Source organism: Sus scrofa, chromosome 6 (genome assembly GCF_000003025.6).
Source record: "Sus scrofa isolate TJ Tabasco breed Duroc chromosome 6, Sscrofa11.1, whole genome shotgun sequence".
Lineage (NCBI taxonomy): Eukaryota > Metazoa > Chordata > Mammalia > Artiodactyla > Suidae > Sus > Sus scrofa.
In genome coordinates this window covers 82,342,494-82,368,986 of record NC_010448.4, presented here as the reverse complement: position 1 = coordinate 82,368,986, position 26,493 = coordinate 82,342,494, and the positions used below count along the sequence as shown (strand labels likewise).

The 26,493-nt window shown below is 46.7% G+C and overlaps 1 protein-coding gene across 30 annotated transcripts in view; it reads right to left on the bottom strand.

The window, feature by feature from the left end:
- SRRM1 (serine and arginine repetitive matrix 1) overlaps positions 20,911–26,493 on the bottom strand; it is a 38,885-nt gene continuing 33,302 nt past the window's right edge. For 25 of the 30 annotated variants that reach the window (XM_021095556.1, XM_021095560.1, XM_021095557.1 and 22 more), the window contains one exon: positions 20,911–25,456. In XM_021095556.1, coding sequence (XP_020951215.1) covers positions 25,352–25,456 — 105 coding nt within the window. In that variant the 3' untranslated portion in view covers positions 20,911–25,351. The remainder of the gene's footprint in view (positions 25,457–26,493) is intronic. The other 5 variants (XM_021095565.1, XM_021095578.1, XM_021095587.1 and 2 more) reach the window with 1 other exon arrangement.

The window sequence follows — 26,493 nt, the reverse complement described above, 5'->3', positions numbered from 1 at the left end:
GATCCTTAACCCACTGAACCACCTGGGAACTCCTGGGGGCCATGTTTGAGAATCACCACACCCCCTAAACTCTCTGAGGACTCTTGGGAAGGGGGTCCATTTCTCCTAGGCAATCTCATCAATACCTCCTTCCATATAGCCTACTTCTGCAGAATTTTTTAAACATCCTTTAAAGTATAGTTGATTTACAGTGTTGTGCCAATTTCTGCTGTACAGTAGAGTGACCCCAGTCATGCATATACATTCTTTTTCTCATACTATCTTCTATCAGGTTCTATCCCAAGAGATTGGATTAGTTCCCTGTGCTATACAGTAGAACCTCGTTGCTTATCCATTCTAAATGTAATAGTTGCATCTACCAACCCCCAAATCCCATGAATTCTTTTTTTTTTTTTCCCGTCTTTTTAGGACCGCACCACCCATGGCATATAGAGGTTCCCAGGCTAGGGATCGAATCAGAACTACAGCAGCCAGCCAGCCTACGCCACAGCCACAGCAAAGCCGGATCCCAGCCGCATTTGTGACCTACACCACAGCTCGTGGCAATGCTCGATCCGTAACCCACTGAACAAAACCAGGGATCAGACCTGGATCCTCATGGATGCTAGTTGGATTCATTTCCGCTAAGCCACCATGGGAACTCCCCATGAATTCTTAATCTCCTTCAGCTCTCAACTCCCTTGAAGGCCCTTTCCATCCCACTGGCAGCCCTTTTTAAAAACTTTCCCCAAGGAGTTCCTGTCATGGCTCATCAGTGATGAATCCAGCTAGCATCCATGAGGACGCAGATTCGAACCTTTCCCTTGCTCAGTGGGTTAAGGATCTGGCTTTGCTGTGAGCTGCGGTGTAGGTCGCAGATATGACTCAGATCCTGAGTTGCTGTGTCTGTGGCATAGGCCGGCAGCTGTAGCTCTGATTTGACCCCTACCCTGGCAACCTCCATATGCCGTGGGTGCAGGCCCCAAAAGAAAGACAAACCAAAAAAACCCAACTTTCCCCAAGGTCATGTGTCAAGCTGTGGTAGATATTCACTGATTCATAGGTATGGGTGAGGGGAGCTGCATTGCAATGCAGCTGTGTACAGACAATATTAACATCAGAGCTCTCTGTTCTCAAGAGTCCTTCTGCCGACTTGACCCCTGGTCTTCCCTCCTGCTTTGACTCCATCTCCCTACCAGATTGTCAGACCTTCTCTCACCTTCAACCCGCCCTAATCTCCTCTTCCATCTCCCTTCCATCTCCCCCTCTAAATTCCACTTCTTTCACTATCCTGAACAATGAGGTTCTCGGTCCACTCCCCTTCCCAGGGCATCCTAGCTGCATTGACGGGGATCGCTTCTCACGATTGCAATGTTTTTTAGCCAAAAGAACTGCTGGAAACAGGTGGTTTCCTCCCCAAAGAGGAATTCGGTTGCCAGGACATTTCCCCTTTTCTGCTCTTGGTGTTGGAAGGCCCGAGACATCCTCCAGCTCAGTATCTTCCAGATCACATTCCTGGGAGCAGTTTTATTCCTTACGCTGGTCATAGATGTACCATAGAGGTAGTGTGATCAAATGCATGTGGGAAGTGCTGAGTTAAAGTGAAGCAGCCTCCCCTCACTGCAGCACCATCAGACACCATCCTGAGAGCAAGAGAAGATGCTGTGCAAGTTGGTGCCACCGGCCACAGGGGTCCACTGAGCACTGGAAATGTGGCCAAGGAGGAACTGAATTCTAAGTTCTAGTTCATTTTTTTTTTTATGGTCACACCAGGGCATATGGAAGTCCTTGGGCCTGGGATTGAATCTGAGCTGCAGCAATACCAGACCCTTTAACCCATTGTGCTGGCCAGGATCACACTTGTGCCTCCACAGTAACCTGAGCCACTGCAGTTGGATTCTTTTTTTTTCTTTTGTCTTTTTTGGGCCACACCCATGGCATATGTAAGTTTCCAGACTGGGGTGGAATTGGAGCTGCAGCCACCAGCCTATGCCACAGCCACAGCAACAGCAGATCTGAGCCACATCTTCAGCCTATACCACAGCTCGTGGCAACTCCAGATCCTTAACCCACTGAGCAAGGCCAGGGATCAAACCTGCATCCTCATGGATACTAGTCAGGTTTGTTACCACTGAGCCATGACAGGAACTCCTGCAGTTGGATTCTTAACCCACTGCACCACATTAGGAACTCCCAGTTCTAGTTCTTTTAGTTAACAGAATCTAAATAATCATATGTGGTGAGTTCCCTGGTGCCTAGCAGTTAAGGATTCAGCATAGTCACTGCTGTGGCTTGGGTTCGATAGCTGGCCTGGGAACTTTCCATATGCTGTGGGCACAGCCGAAATAAATAATCACATGTGGCTAGAGGACACCATATTGGACAGCACAGACCCAGAGCTTTTACTGTTCCAATAGGTGTTAAATGGCTTTCCCCAAGAGGTCTAGCTGACCTCTTTCTCTTTTTGTGTATGGTATGCTATTAAACCCATTTTGCAGTCTGAGAAATCCTCCTCTGCTCCAACTCTCACTTGTCGGATGAGGAAACTGATCCCAGAGAAGGGAAGGGAATTTCCCAAGATCACACAGCAAGTTAGATGCCCAGCTGTGGCGTGAACTCAAACCTCTTCTCTCTCCTGGTCCAGCTCTGTCCCTCAGGACTTTGGACCACTTTAACGAAGGGCTGATGCCAAAAGGCAGGACCAACACCGAGTTTGTTTAAGGTCCAGTTCTGTGACAAGACCTCGCTCATACATGGACTCCTTTCATGCCACAATAACTCTGTGAGATGGAAATAAGTAGCCCCAATTTACACACGGGAAAACTGAGGCTCAAAGAGGGACTCGCTCAAAGTGATACTTGTGGCTATTGCTTGAAATGAACAGAGCTGTGTCCAAAATGTTCGATTGCCAGGAAAAAGGTGGGGAAACGGCAGGAAGGAGAAAAATAAACCTCCGTGAACAATGAAACAAGGAATTGGGGGGGGGGGGGTAGGAACATAGGGAACTGGTCTGGGCCCATAGAAAAATCAGAACAAGAGGAGGAAACACTTGCAGAAGCCAAAGCTAAAACACGACCCCAACCATTACTGTCCACGGATGGGCGGGCCTCTGGTCCTCAGAAAGCCATCCTATTGGTTGGCTGGCAGCCAGTGGGGGAGCTGGAGTGAATGCTCTGGCCAACAGGAGAAGCCCTGACAAGTTGGAGTGGGAGAACCAATCAGATCCTCTCTCATATGAGGTTTGCAGCCAAAGGAGGAGAAGGAAGCAGCAGGTGGTCGCCTTGATGTAAAATTGTGTAAATGCTGTAGCTATAGACGTGAGCAAATGAGCAGCGTGTAGTTCACAAGAAGGGATGACTTACGAGCCCTCAATCCATAATGAGTAACAAGGGACAATGGATGACATTGTGCTGTGTGGGTGCCGTTAGGGGAGATGATCAAGACTTCTTGTCTGAAGGATGTGGGCTGGGAAGGGATTAGATCAGTCGGCTGGACTGGGGAGAGACCACTTCCTTCACCTTCCATATTCCACATCCAGAAGCCACCCACACCCCGGTCTCAAAGTCTGCTTCTAAAACCCTGGGCATGGCTGGTGGCCTCTGGACCAGAGGCAGCACCCCGTCCCAGCTGGCCAATCACATTCACGTTCCTAGAATTTGAAATTGAAACCTAGATCCTGGCCTCTGTTGGGTGTTGGAACTGAGAGGACCTATAAAGCTGGGGCTGAGGCAGCCGGGAGCCCTGAGAAAGCTCGTGATCAGCGAAAGGGAGAAAAATGTGGGCATGCGGACCAGATGGGCAGGGGTGGTGGCGAATAATGTCATTTTTTATTTTCTGGTGTGTTTCTGGCCCCTTGGAGCTCCAGCTGCTTTTCCTACCCTTTGCCCTCACACAAGCATCCTGCCAGGAACCTCCCCACCTCCTGCCTCCCATTTATGCTTAAGGAGACTGAGGCGGTTCTGTCTTTGTAACTAAAGTGATGCTTGGTGTGTGTGTGTGTGTGTGTGTGTGTGTGTGTGTGTGTTGGGGAAAACATATTGAATATTGTGTCTGTGAGAGCCTGTCCGCCTTCTGAGGTTATATTTTGACAAGCTACTTTTTTTTTTTTTTTCTCTTTTGCTCCCGAGGCATATGGAGGTTCCCAGGCTAGGGGTCCAACCGGAGCTGTAGCCGCCAGCCTACACCACAGCCACAGCAACTCAGGATCTGAGCCTCGTCTGCGACCTGCACCACAGCTCACAGCAACGCCGGATCCTTAACCCACTGAACGAGGCCAGGGATCGAACCCACAACCCCACGGTCCCTAGTGGGATTTGCTAACCACTGAGCCACGACGACGGGAACTCTGACCCATGTGGTCCTCCCACATGTTATGTCAGGAGCTGGAGAAGACACCCTCTTCTGACAGCCAGCTTTCTTACTGGTTTTCTGTTTGTTTCTTTTTAGGGCCGCACCTGAGGCATAAGGAAGTTCCCAGGCTAAGGTCCGACTCAGAGCTGCAGCTGCCAGCCTATACCAAACTCACAGCAACACCAGATCCAAGACACATCTTCAACCTACACCACAGCTTGCAGCAAAGCCAGATCCTTAACCCACTGAGCGAGGCCAGGAATCGAACCTGCATCCTCATGAATACTAGTCAGGCTCTTAACTCGCTGAGCCTCAACAGAAACTCCTGACAGCAGCTTGCTGCTGCAATGCTAAGTACCACATTTATTCAAAGAATCAGTCGTTCATTCTACAAATGTTTATTGAATGCCTACTATGTGACACACATTATTCTAGGTGACAGGGATGAGGAAGTGAATAAAACAGATAAAAAAATTAACCAACCAACCAAGCTTTTACGCAAGATTGGCCTCAGTTTTCCCATCTGTAAAATGGAGCATCAGACCCAAATTCCTTGAAGTTCCTCTGGACTGCAAGCATCTGTGGTTTGCTGAGCTGTCCTATGAGCACTTGTTACCGATAAAACCTAAATCTATACTTTGGGCTCCTGCAGGGGCCCAGGCAGAGACCTGGAACCGGAGAAGCAGGCGAGGTGGGTGGACAGTGACAGCTCCTGGGCTCATGTTGCAGATTGGGCTTGGCCTGCCAGCTGGCCTGGCCCCAGCTGGGTTCCGGCCACTGGGCTTTCCAAGCAGCCAGCATTCGCCTGTGACTGCTCAGCTCTCCCTGGAGGCCATCCCACCTGCCCTCTGACTTGCCTACCTGACCCTTCCCCCTGCCCCACCTTTGACCTTTGTGTGTGGCGGGCTTCTGGAATACCAGGCAGGGTTCAAATACCAGGATCACCACTTTCTGGCGGTGTGACCTTAGGCAAGCATCTTATTCTCTGTGCCTCTGTGTCTCCCTCTGTAAAATGGGTGTAAGGATAGCATCTTACCTCGTAGGTGGTGGGATAATACACCACTGGCATGGACTGTGCTAATGGAGCAGCGGGGCTGGGAAGTGCCTGGTTTCTACAACAGGAGCCTCTATTTCCTCTCCTGTGGAAGGAGGATAATAAAATCTTGGAAGGTTAACAGGCAGGGTGGAGCACCTCTGGGTTTTAGGGCTCGGCTCCGCCTCCAACCACCTGCATCCTTGAGCAAGTCCCTTCTCTGAGGCAGACCCTTACTTCCTCAGGACCAGACCCTCCGGTCAGCACCCACCTCCGGGACCCCACCCAAAAGGTGGCTCCTGATTGGAGGATTAGCTTAGGCAATTCTGGCCCTTGAGAAGTGAGGGGGAGTCTGCTGAGAGCTGCCAGGTGGGACTCTTCCCTCTTAAAAGGGGTGACAGAAAAAATAAAAAGGGTGTTCTCTCCCGGCCGCAGTGGGTTAAGGACCGACCTTGTCACTGCTGTGGCACGGGTTCCATCCCCAGCTGGGGAACTTCTACATGCCTTGGGCTCAGCTGAAAAAAAAAAAAAAAAAAAGGTGGGGGGGGTGACTGGGGAGAGAGTTCTCTGGGTGGCTGCAGATGCCATTGTTGGCTTGTGACCCCTGAAACTGTTGCCACCGTTCTGGGGGCTGCGAGGGAGGGATGAGCCCAGCACAGAGGATGAAGCCTACAGTGAGGGAAGGAGCCTGGGTTCTGGGGACCCCAGATAACATCTGGCACTTTGGGGGTTTTGTCAGGTGAATGTATTTATGGCTTAAGCCACTTTCAGTTGGCTTTTCTATTACTTGACGCCGACAGAAGCCTGACTGACAGATTCTCCTGACCCTCAGTTTTCTCATCTATAAAATGGAGGAGTTCCCACTGTGGCACAGTGGGTTAAGAACCCAACCGCAGTGGCTTGAGTGGCTTCAGAGGCTTGGGTTTGATCCCCAGCGCAGTGGCTTAAGGATCCGGTGTAGGTGCAGCTTTGGTGTAGGTTGAAGCTGCAACTTGGATTCAGTCCCTAGAACTTCTGTTTGCTGTGGGTGTGGCCATAAAATAATAAAAATAAAAAAATAAAATAAAATGGAGATAATCTTCCATGTCACAGGATTACTGTGAACGTTACAGGAGAGAACACACGTGGAGGGTCCAGCCGCCTCTGCACAACAAGGGGCTCCTGCCTGCCTGCCTCTGCCCGGCCCGGTGCCCCTCAGGACCATGGCGAACTCACTTCCTGCTGCTGCTCTGCACCCCTCCCCACTGTGCCTTCCAGGCTCGACTGGGTGTCCCCAGTGAGCCCAGCATGAGGATACAACGCAAATATCCATCCCAACCACTCAGTGAGTCAAAGTAAGCAAAAGAACCAGTGCTGGTTCTCTTCCCAGAGGCCATCAGACCCTGGGGCTGAGTCACGGCTCTGCCATAGGCTCGATGTGTGTCATCAGACACCTCTATGGCTCAGCTGTTTTGTCTGTAAACTGGGAGAAACAATGGCACCTGCGTCCCAGACATGCTGGGCTGGAATGAGTCCATGCGGTCAGCTGCTTGGCACCCACAGGATCTCGAAAATGGCACTTCCCTTAGAACATGACTCCCCACGACAGCTTTCCTGTCCTTAAAAGCCCGTGACTTTGGAGATCATGTTATGCGGCTTCTTTTTCTCCTCCTCCTCCCCCTCCCCCTTCTTCTTCTTTTCCATGCTCACAGCATACAGAAGTTCCCGGGCCAGGGATTGAACCTGCGCCACAGCGGCAACCCAAGCCACTGCCGTGACACTGCTGGATCTTAAACCCACTGAGCCACCAGGGAACTCTCGCTTTTTTTTTTTTTTTTTAACCGTGCAACTTTTTCAGATAAAATCTTGTGAGAAGGAGTGTTCACAGCAGGAACATTCATTTGTAATAGCTGCAAGTGGGAAACTACCCAAGTGCCCACCAACAAGTCAGTGGGTAAACGAAATATGGTGCATCCGTATAGCACGACACAGGCAGCATTAGAAAGGAATGGGCTATTCATACACGTGCCAACACAGGTGAATCTCAAAACAATTGTGCTGAATGAAAGAAGCCAACACAAATCAGTACATACTGTATGGGTTTGTTTACATAAAAAAAAAAATCTAGAAAACTGCAACTGGGTACATATATATACACAATGGAATATTACTCAGCCATTAAAAGGAACGAAACAACGGCATTTTTAACAACATGGATGGACCTAGAAATTATCATGCTAAGTGAAGTCAGACAATGAGACACCAACATCAAACGTTATCACTTACATGGGGAATCTGAAAAAAGGACACAATGAACTTCTTTGTGGAACAGATACTGACTCACAGACTTCGAAAAAATTATGGTTTCCAAAGGAGAGAGGTTGGGAAGTGGGGGGATGCACTGGGGGTACGGGGTGGAAATACCGTAAAACTGGATTGTGGTGATCATTGTACAACTATAAATGTAATAAATTCATTGAGTAATTAAAAAAAAGAGAAAAAAAAAAACACGCCAGCTAGTGTGTGGCTCCTAGGCAATGGGGGAATTAGAAAGGGGCAGGAGAGGTTTCTTTTAAAAAATTTTTTAGGGCTGTACCCTCGGCATATGGAGGTTCCCAGGCTAGGGGTCAAATCAGAGCTACAGCTGCCGGCCTACACCACAGCCACAGCAACGCCAGATCCCAGCTGCATCTGCGATTTACATGCCAGATCCTTAACCCACTGAGTGAGGCCAGGGCTCGAACCTGTGTCCTCATGGATGCTAGTCAGATTCATTTCTGCTGAGTCATGAAGGGAACTCCAAGGAGTTCTTGAGGGTAATGGATATGTTCCCTCTCTTGATTGTAGCTGGTTTCCCAAGTGTGTGTGCGCATGTGTGTGTGTGTATGTGTCAAAACGTATCAAATCATACACTTTAAATACACCAGTTTAGTGTGTATCACTTTTGCCTCAGGAAAGCCTTAAAAACAAAAGAGAAACCTCGCATGGAAGCCCAATGTGTAAAAGTTAAAAATGAAGGACGAGAGTTCCCTGGTGTTGCCGTGGGTTATGGATTTGGCATTGTCACTGCAGGGGCTCTGGTCACTGCTGTGGCATGGTTTCCATCCCTGGCCTAGGAACTTCCACATGCTGTGGGTGCAGGGGGAAAAAAAAAAAGGACAGAGCGGCTCCGGGGGTGGGGCGAAGGCTGGAGTACCAGCTCATGCCCTTGGCCGAGCCCCACCAGCCAGGAATCTCCACTGCTCCCTTCACTTGGCGCTTTGGTGCCCACCTGGGAGAGAGGAAGGGCCCTGTGTTAAGTCACACCGTCTGAGCGGGGTGGAGCCGTGGGCAGAAGGTAAGATTCCCCCTGTGTGGCCAGAACACTTTCCAACTGGCACTGGGAGTGGAGTGACAGCTCATCAAAGGACTCAAGGATGGCCCAGCAGTGCAGTCAGTAAACAGGTCTGCAGTTCAGTCTGCTGGATCCTATATTAGGCTCAGAAGGGAACACAGAAGTAAACAGGCCCCAGACTCCTGGTTTCTCGATCTTTTTTTAATTTTTCTCTTTCTTGGGGAGCTCCCGTCGTGGCACATCGGAAATGAATCCGACTAGGAACTATGAGGTTGCGGGTTTGATCTCTGGCCTCGCTCAGTGGGTTAAGGATCCAGCCCTAAAAAGACAAAAGACCGAAAACATTAAAAAAAAATTTTTTTTTTTTTCTTTTTAGGGCCACACCAGCAGCATATGGAAATTCCCAGGCTAGGGGTCAAATCAGAGCTGTAGCTTCCAGCCTGCACCACAGCCACAGCAACGAGGGATCTAGGGCATGTCTGTGACCTACACCACAGTTCACAGCAGTGACAGATCCTTAATCCACTGAGTGAGGCGAGGGATCAAATCTGCATCCTTGTGGATAGTAGTTGGGTGTTTTGGGGTTTTTTGGGGTTTTTTTTGTTTGTTTGTTTTTGGTCTTTTTAGGGCTGCACCCGAGGCATATGGAGGTTCCCAGGCTAGGGGTCTAATTGGAGCTACAGCTGCTGGCCTATGCCACAGCTATAGCAACACAGGATCCGAGCCACCTCTGGGACCTACACCACAGCTCACAGCAATGCCAGATCCTTAACCCATTGAGCGAGGTCAGGGATTGAACCCGCAACCTCATGGTTCCTAGTTGGATTGTTTCTGCTGCACCAAGACGGGAACTGCCTAGTTGGGTTTTTAATTCCCTGAGCCACAATGGGAACTCCCTCTCATCCTTCTTTGTCCTCGGTATATGGAAGTTTCTGGGCCAGGGATTAAACCCGAGCCACAGCAGTGACCTGAGCTGCTGCAGTGACAACACCAGATCCTTAACTCCCTTTGGCACACAGAAACACCCAGTCTCTCATCCTTGAGGACCTTGCAGCCCAACTGGGAGCAAGAATTCAAGAAGAATCAGACACAAAATTACAAAGATGGCTTGAACCTGGACTTCCTGGGCCAGAGTGCTGTTGACCGCCAACCAAGAGGGCAGCATGTGTGTGTGTTTCTCCGGCAGCCCAGGAAGCAGAAGCAGGGAGCACTCCGTGACGTGTGCAGCAGGTGGCTCTTGCTTGACCCCAGGACAGGCACATCTGTCCCATCCCAGAACTGCCGTTTACTGGCGACCTTCACTGATGTCCCTGTTTCACAGAGGAGACCCTGAGGTCCAGAGAGGAAACCAGAACCAGAGCCTGGGAGCCCCGATTCCAAGTCCCAGTCACTCTCGAAAGCCGCCCCCTGGTATGGTTGGCCTGTTGGTAGGACAGGCCTGGGGGCTGGGCCTCGGGCCATGCCCTGGACAGTGAGACCAGGGCAGGGCAGGGACAGAGGCTGGGAGAGAGGATTACTGCCAACCCCCCCCCCCCCCCGCCCCGGCCCCTCTAGGGCTGCTGCAAGGTCAGGCGATGACAGGCTTCCTCCCGCTGAGCCGGCTGGAATGCTTGGAACTTGGTGGTGGCAGTCCGGAGTTTCTCTTCCCGTGGAGGGAAGTTCTAGATAAGAACCTGGGGCTCTGGCCTTTCCTCCCGCCCTGCCTCTTCCTTCCCAGGGGCTTTCATGCACGCCAAGGTTGAAAACAGCCACTCTGGGACACTTGGCGCACCCTGGTCGGCCTTCCAACCCCAGCTCCTGCTCCGGGATGAAGAAAAACAAGCATCTCTTACATTTAGGCAGCTCTTGGCCGTCCACAGGGGCCCTCACAGCAAATGTTGTCCCCAGGCCTCAAAATTCCCTGAGAATCACTATCCGCATTGTAAGGATAAGGAGACCGACGCTCAGAGCGATGCGAGCTTTGCCCTGGCCGCAGAACAGGTGAGTATCCAGAGTTTGTTCGCGAACCCAAGTCTCAGGCTTCCTAGCTTTGCCCCGCCCCAGCTCCAGCCCCAGCCCTGCACGCCTGTTAAATACCAAGAGGGAGTGTGGTGTGGTGCAAAACACAGGGAGTCCCTGAGGCCCTCCAGCCAGGTTCGAATCCCAGCTCCACCGCTCCCTTTTGCTTCCTGTCCCTTGGACAGTTACTTCACCCCCTCCACGCGCGTCATCGTCCTTATCTGTGGACAGGGGTAATTATAGTAACCACCCATCAGGGTTGACGTGAGAATGAGACGAAAGGAACATCCATGAAGTTCTTGGCACACAACGAGGAGAAAATACTCAAAAAATGATGGGGGCTTTTGTATTGCAGGCCCCGGAGGCAAAACCACGTCTGTCCTGCAGGTCTGCCTGGTCCTGTTTCTTCATTGGCTTCTGGGAGGATCAGATGAGATGCAGATGCAAAGGACATGACGTGTATGCTAAGATGTGAAGGCCCACACAGACCCGGATGGTCTGGGTGAAGCTAATCCTGAAATGTCATGTCTCTTCTGGACAGGAGGGAACTAAGAAAATCCTAGAAGCCTGCTCAGGCAGTTAGCCCAAACCTCTCTTTCATAAGGGAGGGCGCCAAGGCCCAGAGGGAAGCAGGGACCCGCTCAGGGTCACATAGCAAGGTGGCCAAAGTGGAAGTGGACCCAGAGCTCTTCCCACTTGGCCATGAGGTTGATTTCTTTGTCCCTCTAAAGGGGACCAATCTGGAGAGACGTGGAAATTGTTGCCAAATGTTTAAGGATAGGTCCAGGATGGAAAAGTCATGTCTTGGCATGAGCAGCCAATGGAAAAATGAATACGATGGATCATGAATCAACAGAGCAGTTTTCCTACAGCATCGTCACCGTGGGTCATGGACCTGGGCCACATGCTTTGTCATAAGATGAAAGACCCCTCTTGGAGCCTAAGCCCAGTTTTCACCTCTGCACTTAAGAGGGACTCAGTCAGACAAGGCAGGTCTGGAGAATGAGGCCAGGAAGATGAAGGCACATCCCAGGAGGTACTGGGTGTACTAACCAGGGCTCTTTGATTAGCATGGATCAGAAAACCCAGCTCAAGAGCTCCCGTTGTGGCTCAGGATCCATGAGGATACAGGTTTGATCCCCGGCCTTGCTCAGCGTGTTAAAGATTCAGCGTTGCCGTGAGTGGTGGTGTAGGTTGCAGACATGGCTCAGATCCTGCGTGGCTGTGGCTGTGGCTGTGGCTGTGGCGTAGGCCAGCAGCTGTAGCTCCCATTCAAACCCCTAGCCTGGAAACTTCCATGTACTGCAAGTATGGCCCTAAAAAGAAAAAAAAAAATTTAGGGTGATTGGTTACACAACAATAGGAACTAATAAAAACACAGACTGGGGCAGTTCCCTGGTGACCTAGTGGTTAAGGATCTGTCATTGTCACTGCTATGGTGCAGATTCCATTCCTGGCCCAGGAACTTCCGCATGCCAGGAACAAACAAACAAACAAACAAACAAAACCACAGACTGGGTGCTATTTCACTATGAAGTGTCTGGGCTCTGCCTTCCTCTATATGTTGTCTTCATCCTCAAAATGAATCCTCTTTTGGCAAAAGAGCTGCTGTACCTCCAGCTCTCACATCCCTTCAACACACTCTCCAGGAAACAGTATCCCTCCCACTACTTCTGAAGAAGCAAAAGCAGCTTCTCTCCCCCAAAAGCCCTGCTGACTTCTTTTGACAAATCACTGGCTCTGGTTTAGTGACAGGATATGGGAAAGACGCATTGCTTGGCCTAAGCCATCAGAGCCTGCCCTGGAGCTGGAGGTCACCCCCATCCCCAGCCAATCACATGGGATTCCAGTAGAGCCAAATAGGGCTCTGATGGTGGGAGAGATGGGGAACAGATGCTGGGACTAGCCATGAAATCATGGTAGTGGTGGTGGAATGCTCAGGAACAGAAATTCTCCCATGGGCTTGAGCATCCTCCAAGGTGAAGTGATAACAGCTTAGAGGGAGGTGCCTTGTGCAGCAGGTTAAGGATCTGGCATTGTCACTGCTGTGGCTTGGGTTCAATCCCTGGCCTAGGAACTTCCATATGCTGTGGACACACCCAAAACCAAAAAACTCCACTTACGGAGTTCCCACTGTGGCACAACAGGATCATTGGTGTCTCTGCAGCACCAGGACACAGGCTTGATCCCCAGCCCAGCAAAGTGGGTTAAAGGATCCAGCCTTACCTCAGCTGTGGTGTAGGTCGCAACTGCGGTTCAGGCTTGGGAATTTCCATATGCTGCGGAGTGGCCAAAAAAACCCCCCAAAAAGCCCTGCATTTATGAGGACTATTGAAGATGTAAACACTTAAAAAATAATAATAACAGGGCTTAGAGATTCAGGTGTGAGTTCTGCAGTCAGACAGGATCCAAATCCTGGTTCTGGACTCACCATCTTATGAGACCTTTCTGTGCTTTCATCTATAAAATGGGATTAGAATGCCCAGGAACACGGGCAGAAGAAGAAAATGAGGTGCAATAAATGCTCAATAAATAAGTCCTATTATTCATTCAGAAACATCACTGAGCACCCACTGTTGCCTGTCTCTTTCCCTGGCTAAACAAAGAGGCACCCAAAGGACCAAATCATGGTTGTGTCTTTGTTTGCTTTCTTGCTTTTTAGGGCCACATGTGCAGGATATGGAGGTTCCCAGGCCAGGGGTCGAATCAGAGCTACAGCTGCCAGCCTACACCACAGCCACAGCAACGCCAGATCCGAGTCGCATCTGCAACCTACACCACAGCTCACGACAATGCTAGATCCTTAACCCACTGAGGAAGGCCAGGGATCAACCCGCATCCTCACAGATGCTAGTTGGGTTTGTTACCACTGAGCCACAGAGGGAACCCTGGTCATGTCTTTGTTGTCTTGGTGACCCTGGTACTTGGCACACAGTAGGCACACATGTCTGCAGAGCTGAATCTTTTGGAAAAGGGAGTAAATGTCCTTCTTGGCTCCAAGGACAGGGCTAAGACCAAGGCCTGAGTGTGGAAGTCTTAGGAATCAACATTCAGATTGCTCTAAAGGAGAACTTTTAGATGAAAGGAATAGAACTATCCATAGGTAAGAAAATGAACGAAGTATTTGTAGAAGGCTTGCCATGTGCCAGGTATGAGGCTAAGCCTCCCTCAGGTCCTTAGTGTGCAATCCTCACAAGTTTATGAGGTAAGTACTATCATTAACTCATTTCACAAGTGCAGAAACTGACGCAGAGGACAATTGAGTGTGTTCCTTTACGTAGTCATTTACCAGAGGAGTGCCAGACCCTGAGGATTCACCCAGAAACAACACAGAGAAGAGTTTGAGTCGCTGGCTGAAAAAGGAGCAAACTGGGGACATTAGAACCCAGCTGGGTTTATCTTCAGAGCTCAAGTGCATGGATTACATGGATTCCTTCCAGAACAGTATCCTCGGAAAGCAGCGAGTTTCGCTGAAGGTGTGCAAGTCCGAACTGGAGAGAGCTGGGGCCTGGCTGTGAAAGAATTCCAAGTTGGGATGGATTGGGGTCAGTGAGCTGCAAAGGCCCTGGGCCTGTTCTTCAAGCTCTGGAACCTTCCGGAGAGTCTCTGAGCACTGAATTAGGCCTCTTTCTGCCTCTGGAGGGAAAAAAAGATAGGGATGGAGTTAAGGGAAAGAGGAAGGAAAGGGGAAGCGGGAGGAGCAGACTAACTTTAGGGCGTCAGCTCCCGCTGCAGACACCCAGGGCCAGGGCGCCACCTAGTGGAAGAATGGGCGAAGCGTCTGGAAAACCGGAGAGTGAGACAAAATGAAGGGAGCTGGAAGGGAGAGACCTGGAGAGAGAAATTGAGAGTATGACAGATGTGTTCCTTCTTCAGTGTTCCAGACCCTTCTGTGCACAACACTATATACAATCTAAGATACAAAGATATCCATAAGATTACGAAAAGATATAATTTAAGACTTTCCCACCGCAGTCTGACCTCTGGAATCACAATGTCTTTACAGTGAAAGGGATAATATATAGATGGTGGTGCATCCTCCAATTGCCAGCATTGAGACTTGATGAAACTTGGTCGTAACTCTCATTGAAGAAGACCCCATGAGGGGCCAGGCACAAGCTAAGCCCTTGACATGCATTATCATACTGAATCTATGCCCATTTTACAGAAGAGGGAACTGAGGCTGGAGGTGGCTTAAGATGGGCAGAGTAGGGGGGAGCTCATCTCCCTGCAACACACACATTGAAAACACAGGCAGGCACATGTGGGACAATTCTAACAGAAAGCCAACTGGAAACTGAGGCTGAGGGAGGAGGTGACGTCAGGTGCCCAGGCTCACAGTATGCCTTTGGCTGAGACGCTGCTCACCACTGCTACACTGCTCTCATCTTTGGTTTTTTTTGGTTTTAGCACTAGTAACTTGATCGCCCCTCTGTCCCACCCACCCCCATCCCGGCCATATGCCATGAGCTCCACTGGAGCAGGGACTGTATTTTCTTCATCTCATTTAATCCTCCTCAAAATCCTGTGGGGTGGGTACCATTATCACTGTTTCACCTATAGAGGTAAGGGTTTCAATAAATGGAAGCATCTGATATTTTTTTTAAATAAAAGAACTAGATAAGTACTAGACAAAAGGATTACTGTAGCTGTGTATTGATGTTGGCATGGGGTAATTCAGTTTTATCTGTTGTCTAATTTTCCTGGTTGTAGAAAACATTTAAGATGTATTCTGCAATTTCAGTTCATGATATGCCCAATGGCAAAAAGAATATTAAACATTATATGTACATGGTTTGATCCTGATGTTTGTGGCTACACATGTACTTCTTTTTTTAGGTTTTTACTTTTTCTATTACAGTTATTTACATTGTTCTATCAATTTCTGCTGTACAGCAAAGTGACATGACCCAGTCATACACACACACACACACACACACACATTGCTTTTCTCCTACTATCCTCCATCATGTTCCATCACAAGTGACTAGATATATTTCCCTGTGCTATATATACAACAGGATCTCATTGCTTATCCTCTCCAAATGCAATAGTTTGCATCTACTAACCCCAAACTCCCAGTCCATCCCACTACACACATACTTCTAAATATATAAGGAAAAACACCCAGTTTGTTCCAAATCTGAGGAAGGGAGCTCAGCGTGGGTTAGGCGTAGTCAGGGAGAGATCTCGACCTGAGGTTAGGTGTCATTGGTTATTTTCAGATGATGGGATAACCAAGTGTTGTTTTTTTTTTTTTTTCCTCCAAATCCTCTAAAAGTGCACATGTGCTTTTTTTTTTTTTTTTTTTTTTTTTTGTCTTTTTGCCATTTCTTGGGCTGCTCCCTCGGCATATGGAGGTTCCCAGGCTAGGGGTCCAATCGGAGCGATAGCTGCCAGCCTACGCCACAGCCACAGCAATATCAGATCCCAGCTGTGTCTGCAACTTACACAACAGCTCACGGCAACACCGGATCCTTAACCCACTGAGCAAGGCCAGGGATCGAACCCGCAACCTCATGGTTCCTAGTCGGATTCGTTGACCACTGCGCCACGACGGGAACTCCAAGCATGTACTTTTTAAGATATATAATTAGAAACCATCATTTTTGTTTTTTGATTTTCAGGGCTGCATCCTCGGCATATGGATGTTCCCAGGCTAGGGGTCAAATCAGAGCTACAGCTGCTGGCCTACACCACAGCCACAGCAACGTGGGATCCAAGGCATGTCTGCAACCTATACCACAACTCAGAGCAATGCTGGATCCTTAACTCACTGAGCAGGGCCAGAGATCTAACCCTCACCCACATAGACACCGGTCAGATTTGTTACCACTGAGCCAAAACAGGAACTCAGAAATCATAAACTTAAATACACTTCTTTTGCTGCTGTTGTTGTCTTTTTAGCGCTGCACCTGCAGCATATGGTGGTTCCCAGGCCAGGAGTTGAATCAGAGCTATAGCCGCCTGCCTATATCACAGCCACAGCAACTCAAGATCCGAGCCGCGTCTGCGACCTACACCATAGCTCATGGCAACGCAGGATCCTTGACCCACTGATCGAGGCCAGGGATTGAACCCTCGTCCTCTTGGATACTAGTCAGATGCATTTCTGCTGAGCCACAAGGGTTACTCCTTAAACACACTTCTAAGTCCGAAAAGGATATGGACATTTGGAATCAAGAAAGGATATCCCAGGCAGAGAAGAGCAAAGAATGGAAGTGGGACATCACAGGGACCAGACCCTGAAGTAGCCTTGAGCACCTGGCAGCTGCTCAGCACATCCTGGCATCTGGGTGGGCTCCCACGGGTCAGGCTCACCAACCCCCTGCTTATGTTGGCTATGAAAGCCAAAGCCTCTGTGCTGAAAATGCGGTAAGGGTCCCCACCCGGCTAGGAGCTAGGGAAGGAAACAATGCATGTCTTTCACACTTGGGGTCTTCCTCCCACATCTCCTATATTCACCCTGAGTCACAGTGCCTGCTTCAGAGGCACCTGGCTATTCTCAGTCTGTGTCCTTTCACTACAACAGAATTAAAGCTGGGTACACTCTGCAGCCCCTTGGCTGTGGTAGTGTGAAGGGTAGGAAGATACCTTGGGGCAGTCAGTTTCCCTCTTTAGACTTTGTTGATGACAAAGCCTAGGATACATGGGTGGTTTTTGCATGGTTCTTGTGGAACCCTTTATTAAACAGAATCCAGGAATTCTCTTGTGGCACAATGGGTTAAAAATCTAGTGTTGACACGGCAGCAGCTTGGGTTGCTGCTGTGGCACAGGTTCGATCCCTGGCCTAGGAATGTCTACAAGGAGTGGATGTGGCAAAAACGAACAACTCAGAATCCAACAGAGATCAAAGTTTAAAAAAAAGGGGGGCGGGGAATTCCATCATGGCTCAGCAGAAACGAATCTGACTAGCATCTGTGAGGATGAGGTTGAATTCCTGGCCCTGCTCAGTGGGTTAAGGATCTGGAGTTGCCATGAGCTGTGGTGTAGGTCACAGACACGGCTTGGATCTGGCGTTGTGGCTGTGGCATAGGCCTGCAGCTGTAGCTCCGATTAGACCCCTAGTCTGTGAACCTCCATATGCCACAGCTGTGGCCCTCAAAAAAAAAAAAAAAAAAGGAACAAAGCCCTTGCAAAATTTACTTGTATCATCCTCAATCCCTCAACAAAGATCTAGTGCTACTCGTGGCCCCATCCTACAGAGAAAATCTTAATTGTAACTCCCTCCACTCAGGGGCTCTTCAGGGCAGGGTAAAAACCGCTGGACTAGCTGATCCGTAAGGTAGTGGCTTTCCATTCTGTTGACTGTCAATCACATTACAATACATTTTACATTGTAACCCAGTACACAAACACACATATGCACACAGACACTCATTTCATGAAATAATGCATAACCTACTATACGTAATTCATATTCAAGTTCACTATTTCATTTTTTTGGCCATACCCAAGGTATGTGGAAGTTCCCAGGCCAGAGGCTAAACCTGCACCAAGCCACTACTCAAGCCTCGGCTGTGACAATGCTGGATTCTTAACCAGCTGAGCCACCAGGGAACTCCCCATCCCTTGGCCCTGCCCCTGACACATTCAATTTTACAATTCACTGCTGAGTCTCAACCTGCAATCTGCAATACACTTTCTTAAAGAAGTTTCCAGTTGAAGAGAGGTATCAATGGCACCACTCTTGGGAATCAGTACATCAGCTCCTCCTCCCCTGATACACCTGAAAGAAAAGGGCATCTTAGCAAAAACCCCTTATGATGTGAAAGCCCACCAGCTTCCTACATATTGCCAAATGTGGAAGGTTTCTGCAAAGAGCTTTGGAAAAACCTGTATTCCAGATCCTCTCAATTTATCTTTCCTTTAAAAACTGATTGCAGCTCCGATTCGACCCCTAGCCTGGGAACCTCCATATGCCGTGGGAGCGGCCCAAAGAAATAGCAAAAAGACAAAAAAAAAAAAAAAAAAAAAAATAAAAACTGATTTGGATGGAAGATCAGTTCAGAGTACAGCAATAATTGAGTTCCTGAGAACAAAAAGGCAATGTCTGATATGAGCAAAGATGAGTCTTTCAAAGGAAAAATACTGTATTTACTTATTTAAGCTTTCAAAAGACAGAAAAGTCTTATGGACTCAAAGCTGGTCTTTCAGAGAAGGGGCAGAATTGGGTCCTTAAAATATTAATGCCTTTCAAATTTCTAAACTTTGATATTTTCAGGGTAATAATAAGCTCCATCCTTAATTCCAATGCCTTTCCGAGAACCACATTTTTGGGCAGTCTCTATATTCACCATTTATTTTAACTCTGTTCTAATACCAGACAAATGTATTGAGAATAGAGTTTATCAGGCGCTCCCAGTGTGGCTCAGCGGAAACGAATCCAACTAGGAGCCATGAGGTTGCGGGTTCGGCCCTGCTCAGCGGGTTAAGGATCTGGCCTCACTGTGAGCTGTGGTGTAGATCGCAGACAAGGCTCATATCTGGCGTTGCTATGGCTCTGGTGTAGGCTGGCAGCTGTAGCTCCAACTAGACCCCTAGCCTGGGAACCTCCATATGGCCTAAAAAGACCAAAAAGACAAAAAAAATCTTTTAATTAAAAAAAAGAGACAGAACGGAGTTTATCAGATGGCAGGAAGGACAATATTAACTAGACCTACCTTGAAGTTCCCACTGTGGCATAGCGGGTTAAGAATCCAGGATTGGGAGTTCCCGTCGTGGCGCAGTGGTTAGCAAATCCGACTAGGAACCATGAAGTTGCGGGTTCGGTCCCTGCCCTTGCTCAGTGGGTTAAGGATCCGGCATTGCTGTGAGCTGTGGTGTAGGTTGCAGATGCGGCTCAGATCCTGCGTTGCTGTGGCTCTGGCGTAGGCCGGGGGCTACAGCTCCGATTGGACCCCTAGCCTGAAAACCTCCATATGCCACAGGAGCGGCCCAAGAAATGGCAAAAAGACCAAAAAAAAAAAAAAAAAAAAAAAAAAAAAATCCAGGGTTGTTTCTGTGGCAGCATAGGTTTGATCCCCAGCCCAGAGCAGTGGGTTAAGGATTGTGGGCGTTGCGGCAGCTGTGACATAGGTCGCAACTGCAGCTTAGATTTGATCCCTGACACGAGAACTTCCATATGTCACAGGTGCAGCCAAAAATCAAAACAAACAAACAAAAAGGGGGAAGGGGAGGGAGTGGGTTGGAATGGGAGCTTGGGGTTAATAGATGTAAACTATTGCCTCTGGAATGGATTAGCAATGAGATCCTGCTGTGTAGCACTGGGAACTATGTCTAGTCACTTATGATGGAGCATGATAATGTGAGAAAATATGTGTACATGTATGTGTAACTGGGTCACCATACTGTATAGTAGAAAAAAAAAATTGTATTGGGGAAATAACAATTAAAAAATAAATAAATAAAGACATGAAAACAAACAAACCCCAAACCTAGACCTACCTTAAGTCAGTCACACTCTCCCTCTCCCTGAGTCTCATGATCCTCTTTACAAAATGGGAACAAATTTTTATTTGGCCATAGTCCCCTGGCCCCAACCTCCACAATGGGTATGAAAGTTCTACAAAGCACTTTACAAAAGCCTTATCAGCTCTACCCTACAGAAATTCTGAGAGCCCTACAGCCACAATTTCAGATTTTTTTTTCTTTTTTTTTTTTTTTTAGCAGCACATTTGGCATACGGATGTTCCCAGGCTGAGGGTCAAATCAAGAGTTACAGCTGTGGGCCTACGCCACAGCCACAGCCACACTAGATCCGAGCCTCGTCGGTGACCTACACTGCAGCTCATGTTAACACCGAATCCTTAACCTTCTGAGCAAGGCCAGGGATGGAACCTGCATCCTCATGGATCCTAATCGGGTTCATTACCTCTGAGCCACAATGGGAACTCCTCAGAAATATTTTCATACAAATTCAAATCAGCTAAACACGGCACTGAAGTCTGTCGGCACATGAAAAGATGCTCAACATTAGCCATCAAGGAAATGCAAATCAAACAATGAGATACTAGTTCACACTGTGGGGGTCATCATTAAAATGACAGATAACAAGTGCTGGCAAGGGTGTGGAGAAATTATAACCCTCATACACTACCAGTAACAATGTTAGGATGGTGGAGCTGCTTTGGAAAATAGTCTGTTTCTTAAAAAGTTGAGTTACTGTATGTCCCAGAAACCTCCCATTGCTAGGTATATATACCCAAGAGAATATCTATGTCCACACAAAAATTTATATGCAAATATTCACAGCAGCTTTATTCATAATAGCTGGAAAGCAGAAACAGCTCAAACGTCCAACTAATGAATGGATAAACAAAATTTGGTATATCCATAAGGGAACACCACTTTGCAATTAAAAAAAAAATGAAGTATCATGGATGAACACATGTTAAATGACAGAAGCCACACACAAAAGGCCACATATCGTATGATTCCAATGAAATATCTGTCCAGAATAGACAAATCTATAGACAGAAAGTAGTTGTGCCAGGAACTGGGGCTGATGGAACTGCTGAGAGAATGGAAGTGACTGCTAATGGGCACAGTTTCTTTTTAGGGTGATGAAAACGTTCTGCAATAGATAGTGGTGATGGTTGTATAACCTTGTAAACACATTAAGTACCAGTGAACTACACACTTTAAAATGGTGAGCTTTACTAAAACAACAACAACAAAAAACCAATAGAATGGATGGTTCAAATCCTTTTTAGGAGTTTCCATTGCGGCTCAGCAGGTTATGAACCCAACCAGTATCCATGAGGACACGGGTTCGATCCCTGGCCTCACTCAGTGGGTTAAGGATCCAGTGTTGCTGTGAGCTGTGGTGTAGGCCGGCAGCTGCAGCTCCTATTTGACCCCTAGCTTGGCAACTTCATAGGCCCACAGGTATGGCCCTAAAAAGCAAAATTAAAATAAAATGCTTTCTAGACACCTTAACTAAAATTTGCCATAGTTACTAAAACAATTATATAAGCTAAGAAAATGGGAACCTCACTTTGTACTACCATTGCTTTACCTGTATTAACTAACACATTTAAATCCTCTATAACAACTCTGGGGTAGATTCCACCATTTAACTTCTATAGGAGAGGAAATGGCAGAGCTTAGAGGTCAAGCAACTTGACCAAGGTCAGAGTAGAAAGCTACAGTAGAAACTTTGGTCTATCAGACTCGACGCTATGTTCTGTCCAATCAGTTGTTTGCATGTTTTTATCCCTAGTAGGCAAATAAAGGGCAGCAATCACTATGTCTTCTTTTTTAACTCAAACGCTAGTAGGCCTGGCAAGTAGAGGCAATGACATCAGGTATACTTATTATTCCTCTGTACATCAAGTACATGTGTTTCCACAATGTACCAGGTACTAGGGACATAGTCATAAATACCAAGTTCCTAGGGTCCAAAAATCTATCATTTCAGGTAGCAATAATTGCTACAGATGAAAATAGAGAGGAGGAAGTTAACGAGGCCTCTCTGGAAAAAAAAAGAAACAAGCCAGATTGGGAGGAGATGCCTTCCAGGATGAGGGAACAGTGAAAACAATGGCCCTGAGTGAGAGTTCAACTTTGACTGATGAAAGGAAAAGCAAGAAGGCAGGTATGGCTTGAGCGAATTGTGGAGTGGAGACGAAGATGCCAAAGCAGATGCTACTGGGTCTTGCAGGCCATGTTAAGAAATTTGGTTTTTACCTTGAGGCAGAAAAGAGCATCTGAGGATTTTAGGCAGTACTATGATCTAACTTAGGCTGCTGGGAATGGAATGATCTTGTGTGCATTAAGTATTGGAGGGTGGACATACTGCTATTGATAGTATCAACTCAACTTTGAGTAAATGAGTGACAGGTACCAAAATGAGACAGGGGTAAGATCAGAGGACATGTTCAATTCTGTATGCCTTCTAGATGTCCAAATGAAGAGATCAACCAGATGGCTGGACAGGGGTCTAGGTGAGGGGGAAATTTAGAACGGAAAGAAATTCCATTCTAGACAAAAAGATGACATTTAAAATCAACACAATTAAATGTCAACAAAAAGACAACATTTAAAGTCAAGAGACTTGGGGAGTTCCTGCTGTGGCACAATAGGACCGGTGGCATCTAGGCAGCGCCAGGACACAGGTTTGATCCCTGGCCAGAGGATTAAAGGACCTGGCAATGCTGCAGCCGCAGCAGAGGTCCCAGCTGCAGCTTCGATCTGATCCTGGCCTGGAAACCCCATGTGCCACGAGGCAGCCAAAAAAGACAAATAAATAAAAACACAAAAGACTATGAATTAATCTTTCTTGGTCTACATTGGCTTTCTCTACAAACTCCATCACTTCATGTCTGAAAGGATCCACTAGAAATAAATGAACAACTAAGCCAATGAGGTAGGAGGGGTTGCTGCATCTAGAAGGTAAACCAGTGTTGACTCCTAGAATCCAAGACAGGGAAGTGTTTTGACAAAGGAGTGAATGACTGAGTCAAATCCTGGGAAGAGGGCTGGTAAAGGATGGAGAACTGATTCTTCATTTTGGCAAAATAAGTTACTGATACCCTTAACAAGAAGTTTAATCAAGTGGAAGAGTGAATACAACTGAATAAATGGGTAAGTGAATAAAGAATTGAATGAAAGGCTAGAGAGATGCAAGTATCCCACTGATGTTCACTGGTTTGATCATATTCTTAGGGGTAAATCAGCAGCAAGCATCTTAGAAACTTGATAATCTGTGCCTTTCCAACATCACAGAATTATCAAAAGGGGGGTCATGTGGAAGATTTTGAAAATCCTTAGGTTGCTACATACAAATTTAAGATTCTATCATCAATCATGGGAAGTCACTCTAGATACCTGAGTTTAGTCCCTACTAAAGCAGCTTCATTGAGCTTTTGGCCTTGTTATCAATCACTCTAAAAACCCAGCTGTAAAAACAGCCCTGATATGCCCATGTCCTTTAGGTTAAAAAAAAAAAAATAAAAAAATAAAAAAAATAAAAAAAATAAAAATAAAACTTCCCACTGCGTTTTCCTAAAATTAAGATGTGGACATTCTCCCTCTCTTTGCTTCAGCTGCCAGAAAATTATAAATCAAATTAGTTTCTCATGTCAACCTGCTAAGCTTAGATTCACTTGTCAAAAATTACTTTACTTCTTTCATATAAATATTGCTGTTCTATCTTGTACAATGTTATCAACTCCCAAGTTTCCTCAAATTACATTGCTCTGCTAAAATCTTAAATGCAAAAATTACCTGCATAGAGCCAAAGGTGTCTCTCTCTCTCTCTCTCACACACACACACACACACACACACACACACACACACACACACACGCGCGTGCGCGCGCGCGCCTGATACAAAGGGGTTGCTCCAGTCATCAGTCTTCATTAACTTTCTGGAATGTGCTGAGCTCCTTCTGCCTTGTGGGGTACAAAGATACTGCCTGCTCTGCCTAATACTCTGTTCTATGCCCAGCTGACCTGCCCTGCCCATAATACATGTTTCAATCTCACTGTGCACCTTCCCTTCAAAACACTTATCATATTAATTATTAAAACAAAGACGGTAAGACAATTTCACCACCTTGTATTTCCTTTGCCCAATCCTCACTGTGCCAAAGGTGCCAAGGAGGTAAAAATATAGGCACTGTAAGATTTCAAAGTTATGTTTCCTGCAATATTGAGATGGGTAAGTAAAAGTGAGTGGCCAGTATTTTTAAATTTAGAAATTTATTCTGTTTAATCCACAAGCTTTATATAGCTTTAGTTTAAAAAACAAAAACAAAAACAAAAAAAAAACAAAACAAAACAGTGAAAACAAGACACTATTTCAAAGTCTGGGCCCTTCCAGCTTTCCAAATACAAGAGCTCTGAAAGTTGTATATACCAATCGGAAGAACAAGACAAAATTATGAATGGAGCCATGACATTTCATAAATCAAAATTTTATATAACTGAAGGATCCTTCCTGGGACTAGATAATTGCCTTTACAAAAAAAAAAAAAAAAAAAAAAAAAAAAAAAAAAAAAAAGAAATTCCAGTGTTCCAAATCAACTTGTTACACATCAGTATAAACCCACAGTGTCCTGGCAAACAACATGCTTTCATTTTCTGTCTCATTCTAGAGCTCGAATCCTGATTAAGTTCAGCAGAGACTCCACAGGCAACAGGAAAGATTGTGGCATTAAAATATTCATTTATACTTTTGTGGTAATTCAACAGTGGTCTTATTTCTGGGCAAGCTCGCAAACCATACAAGGTTGGAAGCATCATAACTTAAATGGGTGCTAAGACTCAAATGAGAAAAAGGAGGAAAAAAAAAAAAAAAAAAAGAAAGGAAAAGTATATAGAAAGAAAAACCTCTGGGAAGAGCCAGAGGCATTTAAAGGAACCATAAGAATGCCAACAGTATTTAAACCCCCTTTTTTAAAAAGGGGATCTTTTTCTTTTTGGCTTAAAATATTTCACTCTAAATGAATTTATGTCAGCTGTCAATGAAAGAATGTCACTAATACACTGTGGACACCTTTTGCAATGTAAATCCATGCCCTTTTTTTTTTTTTTTTTTTTAACATGGTGAACTTCAACCTAGCAATTATTACAACAAATGTTATAGTCTAAAGCTCAAACACATTTTAGCAATTTTGAAATTGAATTGCGTACAAACCAAATAAAATTTACATCATAACAAACATTTCCACCTAGGACTGTGGGGACACTTGAGCCTTCCGCATTGATCTCAGGGCCTTTTCGCGCAGGTGCTTTTCTAAGTCATCAAGGTTATCTTCGGCCTCACTTTCAGTCTCCTAAAAAAAACAGAAAAGTTGTATCATCAAACCTTGAGATACTGGTGGAAAATGCTGAGTACAGAGAAGAATAATACTGTCACGATGGCTGCACAACTCTATGGATATACTAAAAAGAAATCATTTAATTATATACTTTAAATGGGTGAATTATATGGTGTATTTATATTTAATTATCTCAAAGCTCTTTTTAGAAATATACATAAGGCCTTTTGTATTTCCCCCTCCCTTTCTAGGGCCATATCTGTGGCATATGTAGCAACTGCGGCTCAGATGTGATCCCTGGCCTAGGAACTTCCATATGCCACAGGCGCAGCCCCCCAAAAAAGAACAGGTATAACCTGCCTATCAGCAACCAAGCAATGGTTGATACAGATCAATATCTGACTTTTTTTTTTTTTTTTTTGGTCTTTTTGCCTTTTCTAGGGCCACTCCCGAAGCATATGGAGGTTCCCAGGCTAGGGATTGAATCGGAGCTGTAGCCACCGGCCTACACCAGAGCCACAGCAACGCGGGATCTGAGCCGCATCTGCAACCCACACCACAGCTCACGGCAACGCCGGATCCTTAACCCACTGAGCAAGGCCAGGGATCGAACCCACAACCTCATGGTTCCTAGTCGGATTCATTAACCACTGAGCCATGACAGGAACTCCCTGACATCTTATTTTTTGACGTTAGTTTGTAAACTCACTTTTCTCTGATAAAGACCAAAATTCTTTTTGTGGGGGAGGGGGGTGTCTTTAGGCCTGTGGCACATAGAAGTTCCCAGGCTAGGGGTCGAACTGGAGCTGCAGCAGCCAGCCTACAGCAACACCATATCCAGGCCATGTCTGTTACCTACATCACAGCTTGCAGCAAGGTCAGATCCTTAACCCAATGAGTGAGGCCAAGGATCAAACCCTTATCTTCATGAATATGAGTCAGGTTCTTAACTTGCTAAATGAACCACAATAGGAACTCCTGCCATTTTTATTCTTATCTGAAGCCTTAGCAAATTCTAGTTCTTGGCAGGTGGTCATGGAGAAATGAGTCAG